Below are 27,500 nucleotides of genomic sequence, written 5' to 3'. Positions count from 1 at the left end.
TCAGAGGACATTACATTGACTTACATTTATTTCATGAAGACTTATCCTAACCTTAACCATGACCACCACATGTCTAAACCTAACCCTAACCTTAACATAACCCTAAACCAACCTTAACATAACCCTAAACTAACCTTAACATAACCCTAAACTAACCTTAACATAACCTTAAACTAACCTTAACATAACCCTAAACCAACCTTAACATAACCCTACACTAACCTTAACATAACCCTAAACTAACCTTAACATAACCCTAAACCAACCTTAACATAACCCTAAACTAACCTTAACATAACCCTAAACCAACCTTAACATAACCCTAAACTAACCTTAACATAACCCTAAACCAACCTTAACATAACCCTAAACTAACCTTAACATAACCCTAAACTAACCTTAACTTTAAACCAAGTCTTCAGCCTAAATGTAATGATTTATATTCAGGGGACTTGCTTTTTGTCCCCATAAAGGAGGCGAGTCCCCACAACATGACTGTGTAAACAGATTTATGTCCCCACAACATGAGGAATACCTGGACCACACACACACACACACACACACACACACACACACACACACACACACACACACACACAGTCTGGCTGCTGAGTTTTTCTCTCAGTTGATCACATGACTTTAGTCTTTGTGTTTATTTTAAGTTCAGTAAGAAGTTTCTATAATTGAATGTAAATAATATAATGGATGTAAATAAAACGTTTCCTTCCTGTGCAGCAGGACGACTTGACGTGTTGTTCATGTTGTTTCCTGCAGGAGGCGCCACGCCTCAGTCAACAGGTTACCATGACAACAGGAGGTGGCTGCTGTACATCCCACTGCTTCTGTTTTTTTTTAATCTCACACAAAGAAACGTGATTCATGACCATAAATGAAAGTAGTCATCATGTTTTGTTTTTTCCTTTTGTCGGTTTGAACTCTGCAGGCTGCCGTAGTTCAGGACGTTAAAGTCCAGCAGCTGATATATGGAGCCATTTAGTTTCCATCTGAACAGAAGTTGTTCTCTCTGTTTTAAAGGCAGACACATAAATAAAACAGCATGGAGCGTCTGACCCTGCTGAGAGACAAGCCCCGCCCACAGAGACGGAGTGGGTGTGGCTAACTGTGGTATCCAGGGAACAGGAGATAAATCCTTCCCTTCCTCCAAACTAGAGATTTACTGAATCAGGCTGCACCGTTAAAAGTTAAGAACTGTCTTATCTAGTAAACACTTTAGTAACGTGTAAATCTGTTGCTAGGAAACATCTGCAGCGCTGTGGATTCAAACACCATCTACAGGAAGTCGTTGTTGCATCACCAGCTGTAACATAACTTCCAAAAATTACAGTCTGAATATAAACCTGCCTGATGATAGTTTATATTGTAGGTATGACTAGTCAGTAAAGTTATTTTATCCTTATCTGGTATAATGTTTTATCGAGATGTTTGTTTTTTAATTCATTTTAAATTGCTCCTAGTTTACAACATTATCATTTTGGTAAGTACCCACTCATTATCTCTGGGTTCATACATAGTTCTTAATTTGGAAAAAAATTGGCAAAAAAATGACAGAAATTAGTAGTTTTCAGTGTTTAGTTTTGTGTGTCAAACAACATATTAGCATTTTAGTTGTTGTTTTTTTAGATTATTGCCTAAAAGTAGCTGCTGTGTAACTGTTAATTCTGTTAATTTCTTTGATTGGAAATGTGCTAAATATAGAGTTAAAAACACAACCTAATATGTGAATATGTAGTTTGACACACAAAACTACACACTGAAACCTGTCAGTTCAAGATTGTTAAGAGTCGACTTTATTAAGAATGTTTTTCAATTAACAAATACTTAAGAACCTAAATAAAATGAGTGGGCATTTACCAGCTAAACCAACTTAACACTTTTCCCAGTTTTTTTCTTATAATTTGTACCAAATTGCACCACTCTCTCTGTAAAATGTCCTAAAAGATAAATACCTGCAAATTACTTATTAACATTAAGGGACCTGTAAAATAAAACATTATTGAAATCTATGCAATCATATGACATTTTGTCTCCACGCATCCTTTTTCTCATAACATTTTATCTTGACTTATCATGAAATTACAGCTTCATTCACAAAATATTCAGTAAGTTTTTTTCCCATAATATTATGACTTTTTTTCTGGTTAAGACGCATGCCATATAACCACAACATCCATGGTTTGCTATAGTTGTCTCTATAGCAACGACCACTGAGGATCATAGCAACATCACTCAAAGAGCCAGCAGCATGCTCATACAACACAAACCATATCAGAGTCTATAGGCTGATATTTATTACTGAATATATGAAGTTTACAAGCTGAAGAGTCTGAGGAGATCCTCAGGGCTCCAGTCTGGGTCCTTCATTATTTCTAATAGGACAGTTTCTGTCTGTCTGTCTTTAACATTAAATCCGTCTGTCTGTCCGGTGTTAGCTGAGTGTTGATTGGTTGCATGCAGGCGGAGGAGGAGATTTTGTTTTGAGCCGCATCCTGAAGGCAAGTTAAAGGAATCGTTTGACATTTTTGGGAAATATTCTTCTCTTTACTACTTTCTTTCTTGCTGAGAGTCAGATGTTCAGATTGAAACCTCTCTCACTGTAATGTAATGTCTGTAATGTCTGTACAGTAAATATAAAGCTACAGCCAAAAGCCTGTTAGCCTAGCTTAGCATGAAGTGGGAGCAGGGGAAACTGCTAGCCTGGCTCTCTTCAAAGGTAACAAAATCCAAATAAATACTGGACATAAATCGTGCAAAATCGTCCAAAATGGATGTAAATTGCGGGGACTGACACTGTGAACATTCATGCTCCACAGAGGATGAACCTTTATGCTTTTAACAATCCAATGACCTTTCCTTCAGCGCCACATTTAGGACAAAACTTACATTTCATACATGACAGAAACTGAAATCTAACGTGCAGATTAGCATGAAATCAGCTGAGGATGAACTCGCCATCATTAGGACAAAATATCCACCTTGACACACGATGTCTCAGACGTCTGATCTCTTAATGATGTCATTTCAGTGGGCGGGGCTTGTGTCTGTTTCGGGTTGCAGCTGTTTTCAGTTGGCCGTCTTTGTGGTGGCGTCCGCAGAGGGCGACTGTCAGCAGATCAGTTCAGATCTGTTGATGGAAGACATGAAGCCATTTAAACCCGATGTGTGTCCGTCTCTGAGGACATATCAGAGTGTCTCACAGCTTCATGTCTGATCAGTCATTTAAAAACTACAGAAATCTGACAAACCTGAACTGAGACACTCGAGCTGTTCATGATGGAGAAAAGAAATTGTACTCACAACTGCCTACTGTCCTGCTTCTACTGTGTTTATGATTTACACTTTATTTTACAAAGACTGGACACAAACACTCCAATGTAATGATGGTTTATGTCTTTATAAGCTGCTAATATGTCATATGTTGAGACCGTTCTGCTGAGAAGAAGTTGACAAAAACATAATTTATATCAGCTTTAACCAGTTTGAAACTATAAAGGATCCAGAGTAGAACCCTGAGGAACCCCACAACTAATTATTGACATTATCAGTGACGTGATCATGTTGTTCTGTGTCTGCTGGATGTGGAAGTTGGCAGCTGTTAGCTAACACAGCTACTTTATAAGATGATAATATGTCAGATGTTGTGGACAAACATCAGTTACTGCAGAAATAAAGAGAACAGATAGTTTGAGTAGAGTATAAAGCAACCCTCCAACCTTTTTGGCTTTTGACGTCTTACAAAAAGAATTTCACATGTCTATGAGTTGTTAACAGCTCCACCAAATAGTGATTTTTCCCTCTAAACAAGCAACAAAGATTAGAGAAAAAGTCCAAAAACTGAAAACAGATTTGTGTATCAGAACTTTGTTTTTTCTTCTTTCCTCTCCCATTAATCATCTCACCACCCCTCAGATTTATCTGCTGACTCAGTGGCACCTAAAACATTTCCTCCAACTCCGTAACTCTACTGCAGCACATTTTGATGGATTGTTGCTGAATCACAAACAATATGGTCACACCCAGCACAGAGAGCAGAACAGTCAGGGAGGAATAAATTAATGAGCTGTATTGGATTTTTAATGGACTCTGGTCAGAATAATTCACTCACACTCCGTCTGTGTGAGTCCTGCTTTTAGCGAGCAGCTCTGTGGACGATCATGTTTGTCTGTTGGTGAAATATCTCAACAACTATCAGATGTATTGACATGAAATTAGTTTCATTTATTCATGTTCCCATCAGGATGAATTATTAATTTGATCCTCTGACTTTTCATCTAAGAAATACATTCAGAATAACATTTAGTTTACCAAGAGTCTTCTTTGACCTCTTAATGAAACAAACATTATAGAATTGTCATAGTTTGAAGTAAGTTATTTATCACGTTTCAAATGTTGAACCAATTTTGACAGAATTTCCAGAAAATCATCAAAGTAAAATGTAGTGTAGTCTTGTTTCCATCCACTCCTGTTGTGTGAATATTAGCAGATAAACAGCAGGTGGCGCTAACTCTCAAGTCGTACCATTAAACTGTTGCAGATGACGTCATTAAAAGAGCGACAGTCTAAAGCTCAAACGATGGAAAACATGATGGAAATATGACGTTTCTGTTTGTCTCATGTATTGATTTGAGGAAGGTTAGTCTCCTCATCATCGCTCTACACAGATCTGATGTTTGTTTTCAAGATTTCCACTTTTTTTTCCACTTTGATTTCTTTTTGTTTGTTTTGTTTTTTTATGCAGAATATGAAAATCAGAATAAATCAGGTGGATGGAAATGCACGCAGTGTGTATTGATTTGGTATTTTGTCTGTAGCTGTATCGTGTTGTTGATCTGTACAAAAGGCAAAAAAATAGATTTTTAGGTTGACAAAGGTTTTTAATTCTTACTGCTTTACTGTTTTGTTCTCTGGAACTTTTACAGGATTTCTGACACTTTCACAAGAAACTTACTTTCTGGCAGCCCCTTGTTTATGCATAAAGTCATCGTGGTTCAGGATCCACAGCCTTTATATTACAATTTTGGTCTCATGTATGTGTGCAGCTGATTGGTTAGAGGGCATTAATGAAATGAAAACAGTCTGATAATCGGTCAGCTGACTGTCAGGAAGAAAAACATCTTTGGTTTTATAAAAGAAAAAAGTCAAAATGATTAATAAGATCTGGCGTGTTTGAAGCTGCAGGTGGAGGAAACAGAAAGTGAGGTCATGTGATGTGATGGAGGATGACGGAGGTAATGACGTCACTGAGTTCTTCTGTTCATCACTGAGTCGACTCGTCTGTCATGTCACTTTTATTTTTTTCTTTTATAAAACCCCCAAAAAAGCTGAAAGAATCTGCAGAAACAAAATCTGCAGCCGCAGAATCTGCACAAACTTACAAAACCAAATAAATACAACTCTAAAATCAATTCACTGCTTTATATTAGAGCTTATAAAGAGAGAGATGAGGTTAAAGGTTACAAATCTGCATGGCTAATGCTAATGCTAGTCAGATGCTCATCACAACACGGCTGGAAACATGAGGGATACAAAAATTAAAAAGGCTTCAAGAAAATAGAAAAAGTAAAGAAAGATTTATAAAACATGAGAATGAAGAAACAGGAAGTGATGTCATGTTGTTAGAGGCGGGGCTGTAGGCAGTGGGTGGAGTTTAGTTCCTGTAGTTTTTTGTCCTGGAGCATCTCTGTCCTTTTATGTGATTAGATTTAGCAGCAGCGCCCCCTGCAGGCTCACATGATGCTGCAGCACTTACACGGCTGCTTCTCCTTCTTTATCTGCACCACTCCTCCCTCCGCCTCCCTTGTCTCCCCGTTGCTCGCTGCAGCCGTCTCTGGAGGTTTGGAGGCTGGGGGCGGGGCTGCGGAGGCTGGGGCCAGGGCTGTTGAGGTGGGGGGCGGGGCTGTGGAGACTGGGGGCGGGGTTGTGGAGTTGGGGGACGGGGCTGCCGTCTGTGCAGCCTCCTCCTTCCCTCCTTCTGGTGAGGTTTTCCCGTTGGTGTCCTCGATGAGCACCAGCTCGGCCTTCACCGTCCCCCGCAGCCCCAGCACCTTCTTGGTCTCGTCCTCGTCCTCCACGCTCTGGTATCCCATGAACACCATGGTGACCGGCTTCTCCTCGCTGGCCTCGGCCACACCCAGCTCGCTCTCCGGTTTGGCCTCCAACCCGGTGATCTCTGTCGCCACCTGCTGTGGCTCTGGCCCCGCCTCCTCCTGCACCTCCGCGGTTGGGAGCGAGGTCACCGTGGCGATGGTCTGTGACATCATCGAAGCCTCGTCAGCTTTGTGGATGAGCTCCTCGACCTCGGAGGAGCTGAGCAGGACAGCGTCTTCACCGTTCATCTCATGGACCACTGAGAGACAGAGAGACAGAACCAGGATCAGATGTCCGATCAGGACTCACTGCTGTCTCAGCTGACAGAAGTGGACCAATACAAACCAGCTACAGTCACAGACCTGAGCAATATGAGGAAAGTATCTGATAAGAATTTCTCTGGCTGATATTGAGATTTATATTTAACTCAAAAATCAACCTCCAGGTCTTTATCCAGATTCTATGTTCTGTATTTTTCTTATTTTCCTTTAATCTCATGTGCAGACTCAAACCAACAATGTGTTAGTCCGTCTCTCAACACTTCAGCGTATTTCAGCTACAAGCTTATTAGTAGTTCCTACTGAAGATCTTTAAAAACTCTTAACAAATATAAAGTTTCATATTGAAACTAGACCTGCGGGCAGGTTTATCAGAGTCCAAACACCCGACATGACTCAAAACCAAAAGCTCATTAATCCAGCTGAAGCATTTTTCATGTTGTGACTTTTCATATAAATTAGCTCCATTCTTGCTTGTTTAAGTGTTGTATATAAAGTTTAGGTGGGTGTTCCTACTGAAGACATAAATCTTTATAAACAGCTCACAGATATATATATATGGTCACTGTAGCTTTTAACAAACAAACAAACAGGAGGAAATGGTGCATTTGTCGGGGACTATTTTCAGTGGTGGATGAAAATAAAAATCAAGATAAAATGAAAAGAAAATAACAATGGACAATTTTAAAATCATAATAAAAACGTAGGTAAAATAATGAAGAAAAGAAATGAAAGAAAGTGCCATCTCTGATTAGACAATAGAGAGGTTAACTTGTGGATGACACCACAGTGACAGAGGCTAGATAGTCTCTAGCACATTATACAATGATCTTATTATAATACTATGATGATACATAGCACAATACTTTTCAATATAATATAGTTTATACACAGTGACCTGTATTAACTATTCTTTATCATTTACTGAACATTATTAAACTGGAACTTACTAATTTCTATGACTGTGGGAGGATCAGAGTTCCATATGGACCAGGGTCTGTACATAACTGGTTTCTTCACTGCGTTATATTTAGGCATAGGCACTGTATAACATTCAATTACCACCTGCCTGGTAGAATAGTTGTGTCCATAACTATTGTAATGAAGTAATTTGTAGAAACAATTAGGTTTTCTGTTGACAGACATGTTCCTAAAAATAAACTGAAACTAGCTAGCAATCTTTGTTCTACCTTAAGTCATGATACGCATTTATGCAAATGTTTGTGAGCTTTATTTTGGGTTACTTGTAGTTTTCTCACGTCCTTTTTTGTTGCACCTGATCACACAGCAGGACAATAGTCAAGATGGGAGAGAACCAGTGCCTGGATAACCTGGACCACAGAGGTTGGTTATCTTGGTTATGTTGTCTATGTGAGTTGATCATGATAGATGACTGTCCAATGTGACACCAAGCAGTTCTGTTTCTTTCACCTGTTCAGTTTTTATTCCTTTCAGTGGTAGGTTGAGCTTTGGGTTTGACTGTAACATATATTGTGAACCTAATACAACACACTTTGTCTCTTTCTGTTATTTATGACCCAGTCTGATACTAGTTATAAGTCTTTGTTCAGAGCTATAGACAAGTCCTCCACAGTAATAGCTGACATGTACAACGTTGTGTCATCAGCATACATGGACACCTTGGCCCTGTCCAGGACTAATGGCAAGTCATATGTGAAGACTGTGAACATTAGCAGCCTAAGGCATCTTGTGATATTCTAGATTGTACATGTTTAGTACCAGATAGGCCACCATTAAAAAACTATCTGTGTTCTATTGGATAAATAAGTCTTTTACCAGGTCACTGCAGAGGAAGAGAAGCTGTAGGCTGTAAGTTTCTCTGGTAGTAATCAATGATCAATAATATCAAAGGCTGCACTAAAGTCTAGTAAAACTGGCCCCACAAGTTTCTTGTTGTTAATATCCATTAGACAGTCATCCACTATCTGTGCATATTGAATACCCATCCATGTAAGCATGTTAAAAGTCTGTATTCAGTGAAATAGCTCTTTATTTGATTAAAGATGATTTGTGCTAGAACCTACAGAATGCTTACAGGGCAACTGTTTGCAACTGGAAGATTGTTTTTTGCATTTGTAGGTAATGGGATGATCTTGGCCTCCTTCCAAACCTGTGGACACCCCCGAGAATATACTCTGATTAAATATATGAGTAATAGGACTGGCCACCAGATGTGCTGAAATTTTCAGTAATCTACCATCCAGGTCATCAAAGCCTGATTGCTTCTCATTGTTGATAGATATTAAAAGCTCTTCAACCTTTACAGCTTCAGCTGTACTAAACTCAAACCCACAGATTTTATCCTTCATGATTCAGTCCAATATGTAAGAAACATATTGCACATCATCAAAACACACATCTTTCCTTAATCTGTTAATTTTACAAGTGAAAAAATTATTAAAATACTGAGCTACGGGTCCGGGTATCATTGGATTATTCGTAATTCAAAACCTAAAAAACAGTGAATCTGATATTTGTTTCAAAACAAAAAAATGTTTTTGGTGTCAGAATCAAATAACGAAAAACCAATCAAACCCGGCCCTTTTTTGGTTTTTGCCGATTCGTTTTATCGTTGTTCCTTTTTGGATTGAATATCGAGCAGGTCTGTGGACATTCAGCCAATTCGTTTTTGCGTTTGAAACCAAAAATGGAAGTCACATGGGTTTTTTCCTTTTTTCATTTTAAACCAAAAATGAAAAATGAAATCACGTGATCTATTCCTTTTTTGTTTCCCAACGAAAATCCAGAAAACCAAATTCAAAAAAACGGGCAATTTTGGTTTAGAAATCAAGTATTTTTGTCAGTTTTGTACAATAGCGGAAGCGGCTACATTAGCCTACCCATGATCCTCAGCGACCGTTGCTATGGTGAAGACACCAGCTACTATATTTTGATCAGTGCACTCAATAGGAACCGATATAGCTTTTGAGCACAGATCAGTTGTATTAATGAAAATACAGTCAATACATGTAGAAGAGGAGTTCCCAGTTTTATTAGTATGGATTCTGATTGGATGGTTGACTAGCTGTGACAGATTACACGCCAATGACCGCTGTGGCTCATTGGCGTGTAATCAGTCTACAGCATGGAGGAATAAGATATATCAGGTTCTGGATACACACAGAATACTTCGTTAGTAGATCAGTTCATTGTTGGTTTGGATCCAAACATGAGATTGAACATGTGTTTCTTTAACTGAAACAACATTTAGACCATTATGGAGCTGAACTTTATAAAAAAAAATATAACCAAACAGTTAAATGTCTTTTTACTTTGATAGTAAAAACTGTCTCACTGTCGGGTTGTGAGGCGAAATTCTGACTTTTAACCTCAGTCAGCTGAGTTTGTTTATGCTTTTATTTCTTATCATTTGACCCTGAAGCTTCACACTCAGAAACAGGAAGGAAGAGGAAGATGTGAGGAAGAGGAGAGTCGTGCTGCTGAGTGAAGTTTTACTTTAAGAGAAGTTCTCTGCAGGTTAATCTGAAAATCATTACTAGTAAAAGTAACAATACTATTACTGCTACACTACTTACTACTAATAGTATTAATAATTATTGTACTATGTTTAGTGATGTGAATTTTATAACATTGTTTGTAGACATGAAGCTCTCTTCAACAGAGAGTTATGATTGGTCCACTCATTCAGTAAGACAACAATTAGAAAAGGAGAAGACGATGAATGAGGATGATGTCAGAGTAAATCTATCATTTATAATATTAACTATAAAACATTCCTCCTGCAGCAGGTAACTTCTCGTAAAGCCGGCTCTGATTTTATTTTACTTTTCACCTTTCCGCTCGTCCTCGTAAACTTTGACCCCCTGGTGAGAGAGGTCGACAGGAAGTTTGGTGTGACTGGACAGAACTCTGGTTTCCCCCGTCAGTCTGTCCCGCTCTACTTTAATCTCCACCGAGTACATCGCTGGGGGGGGGGTTAGAGGGGTCACACAGGGTCAACACACACACACACACACATACACTGAACATGATCTAATGTTAGTTATTTTATTCCTGCAGACAACAGTTACTACACACTTACTGAACAGCAGACAGTATTAAAGTGACGCCGTCCTGCACCAGATTTTGTAAATATGAACAAAGACTGAATCAGCTGTTCACATATGAAATATTTTTGTACAATCTGGCATTTTATCATCTTTCATATTATCTCACTAACTGCAACCCAGCCTCTGTCTTTAATGACCTTTTATTGTTTTATCCACATATGATAGCAGCCTTTTATTGTTTTGTTTTTGTTTGGTTTATTTGCTTCTTTTTTGTTTCTTTCTTCTTCTCATCTGTTTTTTTATTGATTTTTTACTTGACTTTGTCCTGCTGCTCTGACTTTATTTGCATGTAAAGAACTTTGAGCTGTAATCTTTGCATGAAATGTGCTATACAAATAAAGTTATCATTATTATTATTTTAATTAGACAGTTTATATTGACCTGAACACCTGAAAGGTCAGAAACTCTCTTTATTTTACCAGAGCTGCAACGATTAGTCGATTAAAATTAGCTGATCAACAGAAAATTAATCACCAACAATCTTGATAATTGATATTGATAATGGTTTTAGTCATTTTTACAAAAGCATTGCTTTGTTCCTTATTTTCTATTGGTGACATGTTCAGTTAGAATTCATGCAGACAAACAGCAGCATAAATATTATAAACCAGGTTGTTGCATTTAGGTCAAGAGAGCAGATCTGTAAATGAAGAGGATTCAGTAACGACGATTATTGAAACATGCCTGCATAGAAAGTTAAATTTAATATGTTGAGTTGTTCGTCCATTGTGTTTCAGTGAAGATGACGTTTGGTCCTTTTGTTTGATGTATTTCATTTTTAACTGAGCTGTAAATAGCTACACCTGAGGAAGCTGAGCAGGGAGAAGGATTTTATTTAAAAAATGGATCATATGAGATGTTTTCTATCATATTTTTATATGGGATGCAGCAACAAACTGACAGACAGCCATACAGACAGACAGACAGGTGTTAGAGACAGACAGGTGGTTAAACGTTACACATAAAGACACCTGAACTCTTCCTCCACCTGTCTACACACTGTGACCTCTGACCTTCTTACTGTTGGTGATCTGCAGGTCTCTGATTGGATGAGTAGCTGACCTGATGCAGACTTTACAGTTAATGATCAGTGTGGAGGATCCAAGCAGGTAGTTCCAGGTCTGAAAAGTGAAGCCAGTGTGGAAGTGCCTTAAACCTGCATCCTGTCTAACAGCCAGCAGGGGGCGACTCCACTGGCTGCAAAAAGAAGTCTGATTATATATAAGTCTATGAGAAAATGATCCTACTTCTCACTTGATTTATTACCTCAGTGAACACTTTCCTAATGAGTTTATGATCTCAATCGCTAGTGTCAAGTCTTCTTCAATACAGCATGATCATTTTGTAAATTATGGTCCCATTTAATTTAGCTTTAGGGCATGGCTATGTTGTGATTGACAAGTCGCTACCATGGCAACAACGTCAGACAGGTACCGTATACACAGCATAACCCCAGATTTAACCCCAGTATAGACGTAGCCGTCGTTATTTCAGTTCATGAAAGTTAATTGTAACATTTTGGTCAACTAAAAAAGTCTTGTTCAGCATTTGGTTGTGATAAAAGAGTCAGATGTTTAGTTTTTCCGGTAATAACATTTTGTTTTAATGGTCTTAAGCCTGTTTTTCGCTAGCAAAAATTTGCATTAGTGTTAGCATTATCGCAGTTAACCATAGACTGTAAATGCACCATGCTAACTAAGCTAACAGCTAGCATTAGGGTTAGTTCTCATCACTTCTGGCTCCAAAAATCCAAGATGGAGAAGGACAAATGATAAACTCGAGGCTTCAAAATGCGAGTCCACAAACTAATGGGTGACATCACGGTGGCCTCGTCCATTATTTCTACAGTCTATGGGGAGATCTTTAATCATGTCTCCTGTATGATGTGTTTATAGTAAAGAACGATCACGCTGCCGCCTGTTTCTTCTTCTCTGACTCACCTCTCTTCATCTCCTCTGTCGCCTCTGTTGGTTTGTTCATTCGAGGGCTTTTCTGAACCTTGACCTCTGCAAGGGCTCATGGGAAAAAAGGAGGCAGGCACAAAGACAGAGCAGAGTAAAGACTGAAGCTCTGATTGTGAGGTCATCAGATCACATGACTGATTCCTCTACGGTCCAGTCAGACTCACTGCAATCTGATTAATTTAATGTGACGGTTATCTGATAACTGTAAACTGATTACTGTAATCATTAATCTGATAATCTAAATACTGTAATCTGATTACTGTTATGTGACTACTGATATCTGATAACATTAATCTGATTACTGTAAACTGATTGCTTTAATCAATAATCTAATAACTGTAGTTTTATCAATGTAATGTACCTTCTGATATCTGATAACATTAATCTGATTAATGTAATCTACAATCTAATAATCTAGTTAATGTAATCTGATTACTGTAATGTACCTATGGATATCTGATAACATTAAACTAATTACTGTAATCTGATTATTGTAAAGTGATTTCAATAATGTAACTACTATAATGTGACCACTGTTATCTGAAGAATATAAAGTGATTACTATAAATTGACTAATGTAATCTGATTACTGTGATGTGACTAGTGCAAACTTGTTTTATTGTAACTGAACTAAAGTAAACTCATCGCTGTAATCTAATTAAAGTAATCAGAAAGTAATTCTACAATATGGTTGTCTGTAATCTGAGTACTTTAGTTTGAGTACTGTAATCTGTAATCTAACTGGACTGCCTCATGTAATTTGATTATTGTATCCTCAGTGGTTTACTGTGATTTATGTAGTCTGATTACTGTCATATTAATACTGTAATCTGTGTGTAATGTGATTATTATTATTCAAATTACAGTGATGTGACCACTATAATCTGATTACTGTGATCTGGTTCATATATAGTAATCTGACATGTGTAGTCTGATTACTGCAATTACACTACTGTAATGGGGCTAATGTAATCTGATTACTATAATCTGACTACTATAATCTGATTACTGTAATCTGAGTGGTGCAATGTAATTTATGTAATCTGACTAAAGTGGTTTTACTACTGTAAAATGATTACTGTAATCTGATTACAGCTACAGAACAAAGTAGAACCCAGCGGAGTCTCACCTTGAACTACCTGACCAGTCGCTGCAGCTCTATCCTGCTGACTGCTGCTGTGACCTTTGACCTCTACAGCTGATCAGAGAGACACAGTGAGAGGGAAGAGGAGATGTGTTGATGACAAACAATAAAACAAAGAGACAGAAGAAGAAATGTACCTTTAACTGATCCTGATGTCACCTGGAGACAAAACGACAGACAGGAACATTAAAATTCAACAGGAAACAGAGAAACAAAGACACCTGAAACTAAATCCAAAACACAGTAAACACCTGTCTACCAGTTTAAAGTGCTGCCAGCGCCCCCTACAGGCTCATTATAGCCACAATATGAACAAACTACGTCCTGATGATTTAGCTTCTGGTAATACTTGTAATCTGACTACTGATTAATGTAATATGACTATTGTAATCTGACGACTTTATTGTGACTAATGTAATCTGTCTATTGTTATCTGGCTATTTTAATCTGACTACTGTAATCTGATTGATTTAATGTGACTAATGTAATCAGATTACTGTAATCAGATTACAGCTACAGGACACAGTAACGAGCAGAAAAAGACTGTGTGTGTGTTTTACACTCACTGTGGTGTGTTTGATGGTCTGAGACACGCCTCCAGACTCCAGACTGACCAGCTCCTGCTCCAACCTGCAACACACACACACACACACACACACACACACACACACACACACACACACACACACACACTTCCATGTAATTAAATGGCTCAATTTAATGCAGTTTTTCTATTTTTCTTTTTCAAACCTTTATGTAAGGTCACTTGAGCAACTTATTATCTTCACAAAAAACAAATCATAGGACTTCAATATTACTATTAAAATAAAATACATATAAACAGTGATGAAGGTACACAGTTAAACCATCAGTCCACTACCCTTGAGGTACTCTGGTACGGGGCTCCACATTCTCACAAATATTCTTGTGGTGTTGTCTCGTTGTTGTTCTTGTTGTTGTTTAGAGAACTTTAACCTTCGTAAGTAAAACACATTCAGCAACTCTCTTATACACATATCATATGTTGGTGCTTCGTCTGAATTCCACAGAAGTAGAATAAGTTTTCTTGCTACAACCAAATGAAATGGCCTGAGTTTCATTCTTGTTTGCCGTTGGTAGGGCACTCATGGCTACTAGTGTGTTAGGTTCCTAATTCTTCTCAAAGGCTTTAGAGAAACATTCAAATACACTCTTCAAAACTCTTTCAAGGCTTTCCTCTCAGTCTCATTATCTATCTCATCATCCAACTTGGTCCCCCGATTCTGTTTATAATGTTCAATGTAATATTTCAGATTTTAGATTAAACCAGATTAGATTCATCAGATTCAACCAGATCAGACCTGTTGATGGTGTCCTCCAGGCTCCTGGTCTTGGCCTCATCCTGCTCCAGTTGTCTCTTCACCTCGTCCTGTTCAGGTCCAGCAGACGGTGCTCCGTCCAGCAGCCAGCGCTCCCTCAGAGCCTTCGACTGAACACAGACAGGAAATACAATCAGACTATCTGTTGCTCAAAAGGTTTCAATGTTTCCTCTGAAAAATGAACACAGAGTTACTTTAAATAAAACAACAGCCCGCACAGACAGAAGGAAGCAGAGGTAGTCATGGTAACGAAGCCTGGATGGCCTGATCCATGGAGCAGAGGTGATACAACACTCTGATGCTGAAATATGGAAGTGGTGGATCTGCTGTTCGTAGAACATGTGATGTAACCTGTTGATGTACGTTGATGTTCAGATTGCTGATGCTGAACTGTTTAAAACCTGCATCAGGACATTTTTTGTCCACTTGATGGCAGCAGAGACACGCTGGAAACAGAACATCTGATATATTAACAGCTTAGAAAGTGGCTAACATGTTAGTTTTATTTTGTTATAAAGTTATTAGGACTCTCCTGATTAATGGTTCTATGTACAGATAGTGTGCAATAAATATTTTAAAGTAAAAACTATCATCAAGATATTTTAAAAACTCATACTTCCATTGTTGCATACAGAACTTGTCTCAGAGTCCAGGTGTCAGGCGGTAGGGGCAGTATGGGGATGTGACAGGGTCAGGGGTCAGAGGGCACGTCAGCAGCAACAACAATGGCGGAAATTATTGAAGACAAGTTAATAGACCTAATCTGTAATTAACTGCAACAGCATTAACGACGCAGCTGGTTGTCTATGTGAATGTTAAATGGTTAAATAGCCAGTTTATCTCCAGCCTCACTGAATATCTGACATCTCACTCCTTCTCCCCTCAGAGGAGCTCAATGGAAACAAGCTTCTAGCTTCACTGTGTTTTTATCCTCAATCATTTAATTGTAAGTCAGGACCGAGTGACTGCAGTCAGGTATGTACTTTTATACATAAATCTATCTATCATCCATCAATCTATCTATCTATCATATATCAATCTATCTATCTATCTATCTATCTATCTATCTATCTATCATCTATCTATCTATCTATCTATCTATCATCTATCTATCTATCTATCTATCTATCTATCTATCTATCTATCTATCATCTATCCATCTATCTATCTATCTATCATCTATCTATCTATCTATCTATCTATCTATCTATCTATCATCTATCCATCTATCTATCTATCTCTCTCTATCTATCTATCTATCTATCATATATCTATCTATCTATCTATCTATCTATCATATATCTATCTATCTCTCTCTATCTATTTAGTCGTCATCTGTAGTTGGTTTTGTGTTTGTGTTCAGAACTTCACATGAAACCACAGCGCGGCGTGTCAGTGTATGAATGTGTCATGTGATCAGACGTGAACAGCTGTCTGTTAAAAATACCGTCAGTTATTTAATAGCAGCGGCTCAGAGTCTGAGAGCGAAAGGAGTCACCGCGTTTCTGTCGTTCCTGTCGTTCAGAGCGGCTGATCTGAGGTCAGCTGCAGATATTTTTACTCTGCAGCTGTTCACAGTCTGCAGCTCGTAGCGCTCGGAGTCACCGCACCTCTGGATCAACACCGTACGACCATCTGTACTCTGAACGATACTGCACCTCTCCACTGACAGCAAGACAAACATCTTCACTGAGAGGTTATGAGTTTATAATAATATAAACCGACATGAGGAGGATTAAACGCAGCTGCAGCACTTAAACTTCACATTAAAGTGTCAAAAAGCAGAAAAAAGTGAAGTGAAGCATCCGTCCGCCTCACCTTCAGGTGTTGCAGCGTTCGCCGGTCGTCCTCCAGCTGACGCTTCTTGTTCTCAACCTCCGTCTGCCACTTCCGCTTCTCCTGAGGCATGATGGGAAAGAGAGTGAGACACACGACAACAGTCAACGACTGACACTTCAGCTGCTTTCAGCTGCTGCAACTTTAACTTCAACAGACACAAATAATAAACACTACAAGACACATTTACCTGTTTACACCTGCAGCTCTGAGCGAACACAACAGTTTCCCTCCGAATATTTCACTTTTATGGTTTTATGTCTGTGTTTGTGTTTGTGTGTGTGTGTGTGTGTGTGTGTGTGTGTGTGTGGTGCGTTCACTGACAGGATGTAAACGGGACTCACTGCGAGGAGCTGCAGTCGATCCTGCTGACCGAGAGCTTCAGTCGTCCTGACAGAGAAACAGAAACATGATGTTTAATATCAGACAGAAAGTTTCTATCAATTAAAACTGAAGGTTGTGTTTGTGACGGAGGTTCAGCTGGAAATGAAGTTGATCTTTGACAAAAAGTATTGATAGAAATCGTACATTTTGTATAAACTTTACAAACTAACTTATCTGAAGTCAGTGAACACAACAGCAGTAAATGTACCAACAGATTAAAGTTAATTAATGTTAATTATCACATTATTTTGCTGGAAAAATGAAAAATATTTGCAGATTAATTTCTGTGAATTGATTAGTGGACTCTGAACTCATCTCAGCAGCGTTAACTGACTTTTACACAACATTAAACATGTTTGATCAACAGTTGTTCTTCTAACGTTTGTGAGAAAAAGTGAAGAATTGTGATAAATACGCAGCCTGATCTCATGTTGTTCTGGTTTATCTGAGAGTATGAAACCCAGGTGCAGTCAGATCTGCAAACAGGAAGGCCGTAACATACAGAGAGGAACTCTTTAAAGGGTCAGTTCACCTAAATGACAACAGATCATCAGAATGTCTGGACCTGAAGCTGGACGGTGTCTCAGCAGCAGATAAACTCGAGTCTGTACTATGAGAAGTTTGAGATGTTTGAGATGTTTTTGGATCTGCAGCGTCACAGAGCTGCTGTTCATCTGCAGACTGCACCCTGACTGTCACATGAGCGTTAGCCGCTAGCTGTTAGCTCGCTGCTACTGGAGCTCTCTTTGTTTAAACAGAACGAGGCGGCGGCAGCAGCAGCAGCTCTCTGCTGATCATCTGACATCAACACATTCACAACTGAACTGCAGGAAGTTACACATTCAACACATCTGGATAAACAGAAACATCTGGATAAAGAGTTTTAGATCAACCAGGTTTCAGATTTCATGTTAATTTCTCACTTGATCTTTTTTGATTGATTGGAAATAATCTCCAAAATGTCTAATTCAATAATAAAAAGCCAGAAAGTGAAAGTCCAGCTTTTATTTCACATATTACAGCTCTGAGCCAAAACATTCATATCATAACTGTTATAATACAAAATAATATGATTCAGTATTTATTGAACTCATGTCGGTGGTGATGAATTGTGCAGGACAGAGCAGCTCAGTGTGTGTTCATGTAAAGAGCCTCCAGTCAGTAACGCAGCCTGAAGCTCCTTCTTTACACAGCTGCTTATAGAAGTCGGGTCACGTCGTCATTATGGAACACAGTCACAGATTTGATCGAGTGATTTAAAAACATTTGTTCATCAAGTTTCTCATACGTAGAATTTTTCTCTGACATACGATCAAACCGAGATCGTCTCTGCCTTTATTCACAAAGGAGAAACACAATTATAACGTCTTCATCTCAGTGAATTTGGAGTTTATATACGGTACCAACATTAGTAATAAATGAACATATAGTTAAAACTAATGTATATATTATCATCACCATGGTCGCCAGTTTACTGAGAGAGTTTTTAGATTTTATGATTTTTATTGCCAGATGTTTCTGTCGGTAGTAAACAGCTGCTCCGTCTCTGTTCTGCACTAAATGACTGTGTGGACACACTGTGGATTTTATCCTCCATCACTTCCATCTTTTAATATCCAGTATGAACAGGAGGAATGATTACAGACACCTGACTGCTGCTTTAACACACTAATAATAAAGAATCAGTAATGATCAGTTTTAAACTCTCGTTATTATATGAAACTATATGAATGTATATTAAAGGTGAACTGTGTGTTTCCTATAAGAGCTGAACCGTCGTCTCTCGTGTGTTTCATGTTGAATCAGTTCAGCTGTTAAACTGTTGAATCTTCGCTGAGCTCAGCAGACTTCCTGGTTTTGTCTGAGCCGAGCTGAACTCAAAGGATCCTGGACAAAGCTGCTGTCGTCTCCATGGAGACCGTCCTCAGCGACAGAGAATCTGAGGGGAAACCTCCAGAGCTGCAGAGACCACAAACACCAACCAGTACGAGACCAACAGAGACCAGTTCAGACCTGCTGAAGCCTCGACTAACAGGAAGTTCACTGAACTACTAACAGCTTACAGCTGACTCTAATCGATCAGTTATTGATCAGAAGAATCAGGTGGATGATAAAGAGAGAGGAGGATGATGGGTAATGATGAGACAGTAGATCTGTTCCCGTCAGGAAGAAACTGATTCATTATTTAAAGTCCATGTAAAGAAAAATCAGAGATTTCTTTTCAAACACATAATATGAACTATGTGGGACTGAAGTGTTACAGCGTTAAACAGTCAGTAACAGTTTAACGTACCAGTGACTGGTGATGGATCGCTTGTTAAGTTACGTTGTTACTGACATGAGTCGTCATTTACTTACAAAATATGTGCAGAATGAAGCAGCAGCTCCAAACGTTACTGGATTTATAAACATCATCCATGCATGTTATTTTAAATAGTGTGTTTCATACAGGAGTGTTGTTAACTCCACACCGCCAGCGTCTCCGAGCAGAGAATACTGATTATGATAGAGGAGGAGAAGAACGAAGACAGGATGAAGACATGACGAAGACAGGATGAAGACAGGATGAAGACAAGAGAAGACAGGATGAAGACAGGATGAAGACAAGAGAAGACAGAAGAAGACAGGATGAAGACAAGAGAAGACAGAAGAAGACAGGATGAAGACAAGAGAAGACAGGATGAAGACAGGATGAAGACAAGAGAAGACAGGATGAAGACAGGATGAAGACAAGAGAAGACAGATGAAGACAGAATGAAGACAAGAGAAGACAGGATGAAGACAAGAGAAGACAGAAGAAGACAGGATGAAGACAAGAGAAGACAGATGAAGACAGGATGAAGACAAGAGAAGACAGAAGAAGACAGGATGAAGACAAGAGAAGACAGAAGAAGACAGGATGAAGACAAGAGAAGACAGGATGAAGACAGGATGAAGACAAGAGAAGACAGAAGAAGACAGGATGAAGACAAGAGAAGACAGAAGAAGACAGGATGAAGACAAGAGAAGAAAGAAGAAGACAGGATGAAGACAAGAGAAGACAGAAGAAGACAGGATGAAGACAAGAGAAGACAGGATGAAGACAGGATGAAGACAAGAGAAGACAGAAGAAGACAGGATGAAGACAGAAGAAGACAGAAGAAGACAGGATGAAGACAAGAGAAGACAGAAGAAGACAGGATGAAGACAGAAGAAGACAGGATGAAGACAAGAGAAGACAGAAGAAGACAGGATGAAGACAAGAGAAGACAGAAGAAGACAGGATGAAGACAGAAGAAGACAGAAGAAGACAGGATGAAGACAAGAGAAGACAGAAGAAGACAGGATGAAGACAAGAGAAGACAGAAGAAGACAGGATGAAGACAGGATGAAGACAAGAGAAGACAGGATGAAGACAAGAGAAGACAGGATGAAGACAAGAGAAGACAGAAGAAGACAGGATGAAGACAAGAGAAGACAGAAGAAGACAGGATGAAGACAGGATGAAGACAAGAGAAGACAGGATGAAGACAAGAGAAGACAGAAGAAGACAGGATGAAGACAAGAGAAGACAGAAGAAGACAGGATGAAGACAAGAGAAGACAGAAGAAGACAGGATGAAGACAGGATGAAGACAGAAGAAGACAGGATGAAGACAAGAGAAGACAGAAGAAGACAGGACGAAGACAAGAGAAGACAGGATGAAGACAAGAGAAGACAGGATGAAGACAGGATGAAGACAAGAGAAGACAGGATGAAGACAAGAGAAGACAGGATGAAGACAAGAGAAGACAGGATGAAGACAGGATGAAGACAGGAGAAGACAGAAGAAGACAGGATGAAGACAGGATGAAGACAGGATGAAGACAGAAGAAGACAGGATGAAGACAGGATGAAGACAGAAGAAGACAGAAGAAGACAGGATGAAGACAAGAGAAGACAGGATGAAGACAGGATGAAGACAAGAGAAGACAGAAGAAGACAAGAGAAGACAGAAGAAGACAGGATGAAGACAAGAGAAGACAGAAGAAGACAGGATGAAGACAAGAGAAGACAGGATGAAGACAGGATGAAGACAAGAGAAGACAGATGAAGACAGGATGAAGACAGGATGAAGACAAGAGAAGACAGGATGAAGACAGGATGAAGACAAGAGAAGACAGAAGAAGACAGGATGAAGACAGGATGAAGACAGAAGAAGACAGGATGAAGACAAGAGAAGACAGGATGAAGACAGGATGAAGACAGGATGAAGACAGAAGAAGACAGGATGAAGACAAGAGAAGACAGAAGAAGACAGGATGAAGACAGAAGAAGACAGAAGAAGACAGGACAAAGACAGGATGAAGACAAGAGAAGACAGGATGAAGACAAGAGAAGACAGAAGAAGACAGGATGAAGACAAGATGAAGACAAGAGAAGACAGGATAAAGACAAGAGAAGACAGAAGAAGACAGGATGAAGACAAGATGAAGACAAGAGAAGACAGGATGAAGACAAGAGAAGACAGAAGAAGACAGGATGAAGACAAGATGAAGACAAGAGAAGACAGGATGAAGACAAGAGAAGACAGAAGAAGACAGGATGAAGACAAGATGAAGACAAGAGAAGACAGGATGAAGACAAGAGAAGACAGAAGAAGACAGGATGAAGACAAGATGAAGACAAGAGAAGACAGGATGAAGACAAGAGAAGACAGAAGAAGACAGGATGAAGACAAGATGAAGACAAGAGAAGACAGGATGAAGACAAGAGAAGACAGAAGAAGACAGGATGAAGACAGGATGAAGACAGGAGAAGACAGAAGAAGACATGATGAAGACAAGAGAAGACAGAAGAAGACAGGATGAAGACAGGAGAAGACAGAAGAAGACAGGATGAAGACAAGAGAAGACAGAAGAAGACAGGATGAAGACAAGATGAAGACAAGAGAAGACAGGATGAAGACAAGAGAAGACAGAAGAAGACAGGATGAAGACAGGATGAAGACAAGAGAAGACAGGATGAAGACAGGATGAAGACAAGAGAAGACAGAAGAAGACAGGATGAAGACAAGAGAAGACAGAAGAAGACAGGATGAAGACAAGAGAAGACAGAAGAAGACAGGATGAAGACAAGATGAAGACAAGAGAAGACAGGATGAAGACAAGAGAAGACAGAAGAAGACAGGATGAAGACAGGATGAAGACAAGAGAAGACAGGATGAAGACAGGATGAAGACAGGATGAAGACAAGAGAAGACAGGATGAAGACAGGATGAAGACAGAAGAAGACAGGATGAAGACAGGATGAAGACAGGATGAAGACAAGAGAAGACAGAAGAAGACAGGATGAAGACAAGAGAAGACAGGATGAAGACAGGAGAAGACAGGATGAAGACAAGATGAAGACAGGATGAAGACAGGATGAAGACAGAAGAAGACAGGATGAAGACAAGAGAAGACAGAAGAAGACAGGATGAAGACAAGAGAAGACAGGATGAAGACAGGATGAAGACAGAAGAAGACAGGATGAAGACAAGAGAAGACAGAAGAAGACAGGATGAAGACAAGAGAAGACAGAAGAAGACAGGATGAAGACAAGAGAAGACAGGATGAAGACAGGATGAAGACAAGAGAAGACAGAAGAAGACAGGATGAAGACAAGAGAAGACAGGATGAAGACAGGATGAAGACAGGATGAAGACAGAAGAAGACAGGATGAAGACAAGAGAAGACAGAAGAAGACAGGATGAAGACAAGAGAAGACAGGATGAAGACAGAAGAAGACAGGATGAAGACAGGATGAAGACAGAAGAAGACAGGATGAAGACAAGATGAAGACAGGATGAAGACAGAAGAAGACAGAAGAAGACAGGATGAAGACAGGATGAAGACAAGAGAAGACAGAAGAAGACAGGATGAAGACAAGAGAAGACAAGATGAAGACAGGATGAAGACAGGATGATTTGATTCTGAAGACTTTATTGATTTGACTGTAGATTAATGAATCGATATCTTTGCATCAGCATCTCTAGTTTGTCTTCCTGCTTGTTTGTGACTGATGATGATGATGATGATGATGATGATGATGAAGATGATCTCGTGTTGTTTTATTTGTGACTCTTTGATAAAATCTGAACTGAATTGTTTTTTCTCACTGACACACTGAACCTGTCTGTCCTTGTCCCCGTGTGGCTCCGCCCCCTGAGGCTCCGCCCCGCTGTCTCACACCGACACACACAACAAACACACCGGAAGTGCCCTTCAAAATAAAACGAGGGTCTTTTAGAGGACAGGGAAACAGAGATAAACATCTGCTGAAACTTTATGACGGAGTTCTTCTACAGACTTCAGTATTACAGAACATACATAATCAATACATATTGATGAAACATCTGAGAAACATTCCCGATGATTCACTGATAAAATTCCTAGAAAGAAGGAAGTGATTTGAGGAATTTGACGAAGGTTAAAGTTACACAGAGACAGAGTTCAGTTTCTTTCCTCTGCTGGTTCCAGTCAGTCAGTGAGACACATGAGGATCAAATTAAATATATTGAAACTCACTGAGATATCGATCATTATCGTAAAACCTTTATCATCTCTGATATCACAGCTCGTCTTTATGCTGCATTAAAACTTCATCACTTCATGTTTTTGGATATCATACTTGTATATTTGTATTTGCTGTATTGATATCAGATTATATTCCAATAATCAATTAATAATGAATTAATATTTGCAGCACTTTAGTTCATATGAAGCATCACTTTCAGTGAAATAAGATGATTAACAACAACTGTTTCACCACTTAACATCACATGATCTTTAACTTCTGAGGAAATGATTGTATTATATAGTAAAATACAACATGAACATGTATATTAATAGACTTTATGTTTCTGTTGGAGACTGAACTGTGTTTTAATTAAACCATCATTTGTGCAGTTTGGTTTAAAAGGCGTCTGATATCATTCCAGTTTATATATTTATGTGTTTTCCAGCTGCTGATCTGCTCTGAAGCTCATTTTTCATATAAACTGTTCAGAGGCGTAAAACAAACAGACACTCCCTGAACTACGGAGGAGAGGGGAGGAGGAGGAGAGGAGAGAGGAGAACAGGGGAGGAGGAAGAGAGGAGGAGGAAGAAGAAAGGAGACGATGAGGAGGAGAGGAGGAGGAGAGGAGGAGGACAGAGGAGAAAGAGAGGATGAGGAGGAGAGGAGGAAGAAAGGAGGAGGACAGATGAGAAAGAGAGGAGGAAGAAGAAGAGAGGAGAGGAGGTGATGGGAGGAGAGAGGAGGAGGATGACAGAGCAGAATAAGAAGACTGTAGCGAGGCTTTTAATTTGAAAAATACAACCGGATGCCCCTTGAGCTAACCTGCGTAGCTTGACAGCAGCTATTGATCATGAATAGGGTGTTTCATGGCTGAAGCTGATCAATATGTAATTATAAAAAGCTCGTGCAGTTCATTGATGAGCGATCGGCTCCGTCCACTCTGCTTCCGCCGAGAAAAGTAGGGCACAGAGTGTTTGTCACACCCCCCCTCCCCTCCGGTGTGGTCCCGCAGTGACGGTAAAACTCAGAGAGCACACCGACACACACGCACCCTGAGCGGCCGCAGACACGCTTTAGAGCCGCTCCTCCCGCAGCATCCCTGCGGAGGTTTGGCGCAGTTTCCCTCCGCTGCGCTGCTGTTTCCCGGCAGCAGAAAGCCTGACTCAGCGCTCTGACACACTGATGCAGCACAGTGACGACACACCGCAGCACGCGCACACTACACTCACATTTCACGTCACAAAGATTCACAAAATCACAAACAACAAGAAACAAACATTAAGGGAAGAGAAGAAGAATGAAAAGTGCAACTACTCACTCCATGATGCAGATCCGTCCGCTACACCCCGATCATCTGATCCACATCCACCGAGAGAGGAGCCCCGCCCACCGGGGGGGGGGGGGGGGCAGAGGAGAGGAGGAGAGAGGAGAGAGGAGAGGAGAGGAGACAACGAGAGAGGATGAAGGAGAGGAGGAGGACGGGAGGAGACAGGAGATGGGAGAGGAGACAAGTGGAGGAAGAGAGGAGATTAGGAGAGGATGAAGGAGAGGAGGAGAGGATACAGGAGGAGAGGAAAGGAGAGAACGAGAGAGAGGGGGAAAAGATGAAGGAGAGGAGGAGGGTAGGAGGAGAGAAGAGGAGAGGATGTAGGAGAGGAGGAGGAGAGGAGAAGGGAAAGGAGGGGGAGAGGAAAGGAGAGGCTGAGAGAGGTTAAAGGAGAGGAGGAGGAGGGGAGGAGAGGAGAGAGGAGAAGAGGAGACAGGAGGAGAGGAGGAGACAAGAGGAGAGGAAAGGAGAGGCTGAGAGAGGTTAAAGGAGAGGAAGAGGAGGGGAGGAGACAAGTGGAGGAAGAGAGGAGAGTAGGAGAGAGAGGGGGAGAGGATGAAGGAGGAGACAGGAGGAGAGACGCTGAGGTGGGAAACTGTTTTTATTTCTCATTTCAAACGATGAATAAAACCCAAAAAACTCACTGATCATCATCATGATGACGAGATCTGCTCCTCTGTGAGAGAGAAGAGGAGGAGGAGAGGAGACAGGAGGAAGAGGAGGAGAGGAGACAGGAGGAAGAGGGGAAGAGGAGGAGAGGAGACAGGAGGAAGAGGGGAAGAGGAGGAGAGGAGACAGGAGGAAGAGGAGAAGAGGAGGAGATGAGACAGGAGGAAGAGGGGAAGAGGAGGAGAGGAGACAGGAGGAAGAGGGGAAGAGGAGGAGATGAGACAGGAGGAAGAGGGGAAGAGGAGGAGAGGAGACAGGAGGAAGAGGAGAAGAGGAGGAGAGAAGACAGGAGGAAGAGGGGAAGAGGAGGAGATGAGACAGGAGGAAGAGGAGAAGAGGAGGAGATGAGACAGGAGGAAGAGGAGAAGAGGAGGAGATGAGACAGGAGGAAGAGGGGAAGAGGAGGAGAGGAGACAGGAGGAAGAGGAGGAGAGGAGACAGGAGGAAGAGGGGAAGAGGAGGAGAGAAGACAGGAGGAGGAGGGGAGGAGAGGAGAGAGGAGAAGAGGAGACAAGAGGAGAGGAAAGGAGAGGCTGAGAGAGGTTAAAGGAGAGGAAGAGGAGGGGAGGAGACAAGTGGAGGAAGAGAGGAGAGTAGGAGAGAGAGGGGGAGAGGATGAAGGAGGAGACAGGAGGAGAGACGCTGAGGTGGGAAACTGTTTTTATTTCTCATTTCAAACGATGAATAAAACCCAAAAAACTCACTGATCATCATCATGATGACGAGATCTGCTCCTCTGTGAGAGAGAAGAGGAGGAGGAGAGGAGACAGGAGGAAGAGGAGGAGAGGAGACAGGAGGAAGAGGGGAAGAGGAGGAGAGGAGACAGGAGGAAGAGGGGAAGAGGAGGAGAGGAGACAGGAGGAAGAGGGGAAGAGGAGGAGAGGAGACAGGAGGAAGAGGAGGAGAGGAGACAGGAGGAAGAGGGGAAGAGGAGGAGAGAAGACAGGAGGAAGAGGGGAAGAGGAGGAGAGGAGACAGGAGGAAGAGGAGAAGAGGAGGAGATGAGACAGGAGGAAGAGGAGAAGAGGAGGAGATGAGACAGGAGGAAGAGGGGAAGAGGAGGAGAGGAGACAGGAGGAAGAGGAGGAGAGGAGACAGGAGGAAGAGGGGAAGAGGAGGAGAGAAGACAGGAGGAAGAGGGGAAGAGGAGGAGAGGAGACAGGAGGAAGAGGAGAAGAGGAGGAGATGAGACAGGAGGAAGAGGGGAAGAGGAGGAGAGGAGACAGGAGGAAGAGGAGGAGAGGAGACAGGAGGAAGAGGGGAAGAGGAGGAGAGAAGACAGGAGGAAGAGGGGAAGAGGAGGAGAGGAGACAGGAGGAAGAGGAGGAGAGGAGACAGGAGGAAGAGGGGAAGAGGAGGAGAGAAGACAGGAGGAAGAGGAGGAGAGGAGACAGGAGGAAGAGGGGAAGAGGAGGAGAGGAGACAGGAGGAAGAGGGGAAGAGGAGGAGAGGAGACAGGAGGAAGAGGAGAAGAGGAGGAGATGAGACAGGAGGAAGAGGGGAAGAGGAGGAGAGGAGACAGGAGGAAGAGGAGGAGAGGAGACAGGAGGAAGAGGGGAAGAGGAGGAGAGGAGACAGGAGGAAGAGGGGAAGAGGAGGAGAGGAGACAGGATGAAGAGGGGAAGAGGAGGAGAGAAGACAGGAGGAAGAGGAGGAGAGGAGACAGGAGGAAGAGGGGGAGGGGGGGAGGGGAGGAGGAGAAAGGAGATGAGAGAGGAGGAGGTGACCTTTCACCAACCCTTTATTGGTCTGATTTTTCAGTCACAATAAAGTTAAACACATACATAAAAAACCCAACAACAACAAAATAATAAAGATAAACAAA

The 27,500-nt window shown here is 40.9% G+C and overlaps 1 protein-coding gene across 6 annotated transcripts; it reads right to left on the bottom strand.

The window, feature by feature from the left end:
• Window positions 1–5,317: 5,317 nt before the first annotated feature.
• Window positions 5,318–25,060, bottom strand: palm1a (paralemmin 1a). 6 transcript variants are annotated; one of them, XM_044362570.1, is made up of 10 exons: window positions 24,998–25,060; window positions 17,121–17,166; window positions 16,759–16,839; window positions 14,923–15,050; window positions 14,149–14,212; window positions 13,720–13,741; window positions 13,568–13,636; window positions 12,415–12,489; window positions 10,198–10,329; window positions 5,318–6,364 (listed from the first exon to the last, which is right to left on the bottom strand). In XM_044362570.1, exons 1-10 carry the CDS (start codon window positions 25,000–25,002, stop codon window positions 5,745–5,747), a joined length of 1,242 nt encoding a protein of 413 aa, XP_044218505.1. In that variant the 5' UTR covers window positions 25,003–25,060; the 3' UTR covers window positions 5,318–5,744. The 6 variants fall into 6 exon arrangements, with proteins under 6 accessions (XP_044218505.1, XP_044218506.1, XP_044218507.1 ...); XM_044362571.1 differs by having other exon boundaries at window positions 12,415–12,480; XM_044362572.1 differs by lacking the exon at window positions 10,198–10,329.
• Window positions 25,061–27,500: the final 2,440 nt, after the last annotated feature.

Source organism: Thunnus albacares, chromosome 9 (assembly GCF_914725855.1).
Source record: "Thunnus albacares chromosome 9, fThuAlb1.1, whole genome shotgun sequence".
Taxonomy (NCBI): domain Eukaryota; kingdom Metazoa; phylum Chordata; class Actinopteri; order Scombriformes; family Scombridae; genus Thunnus; species Thunnus albacares.
The sequence above is the reverse complement of the archived record's forward strand: the minus strand, read 5'-3'. Positions and strand labels throughout refer to the sequence as shown.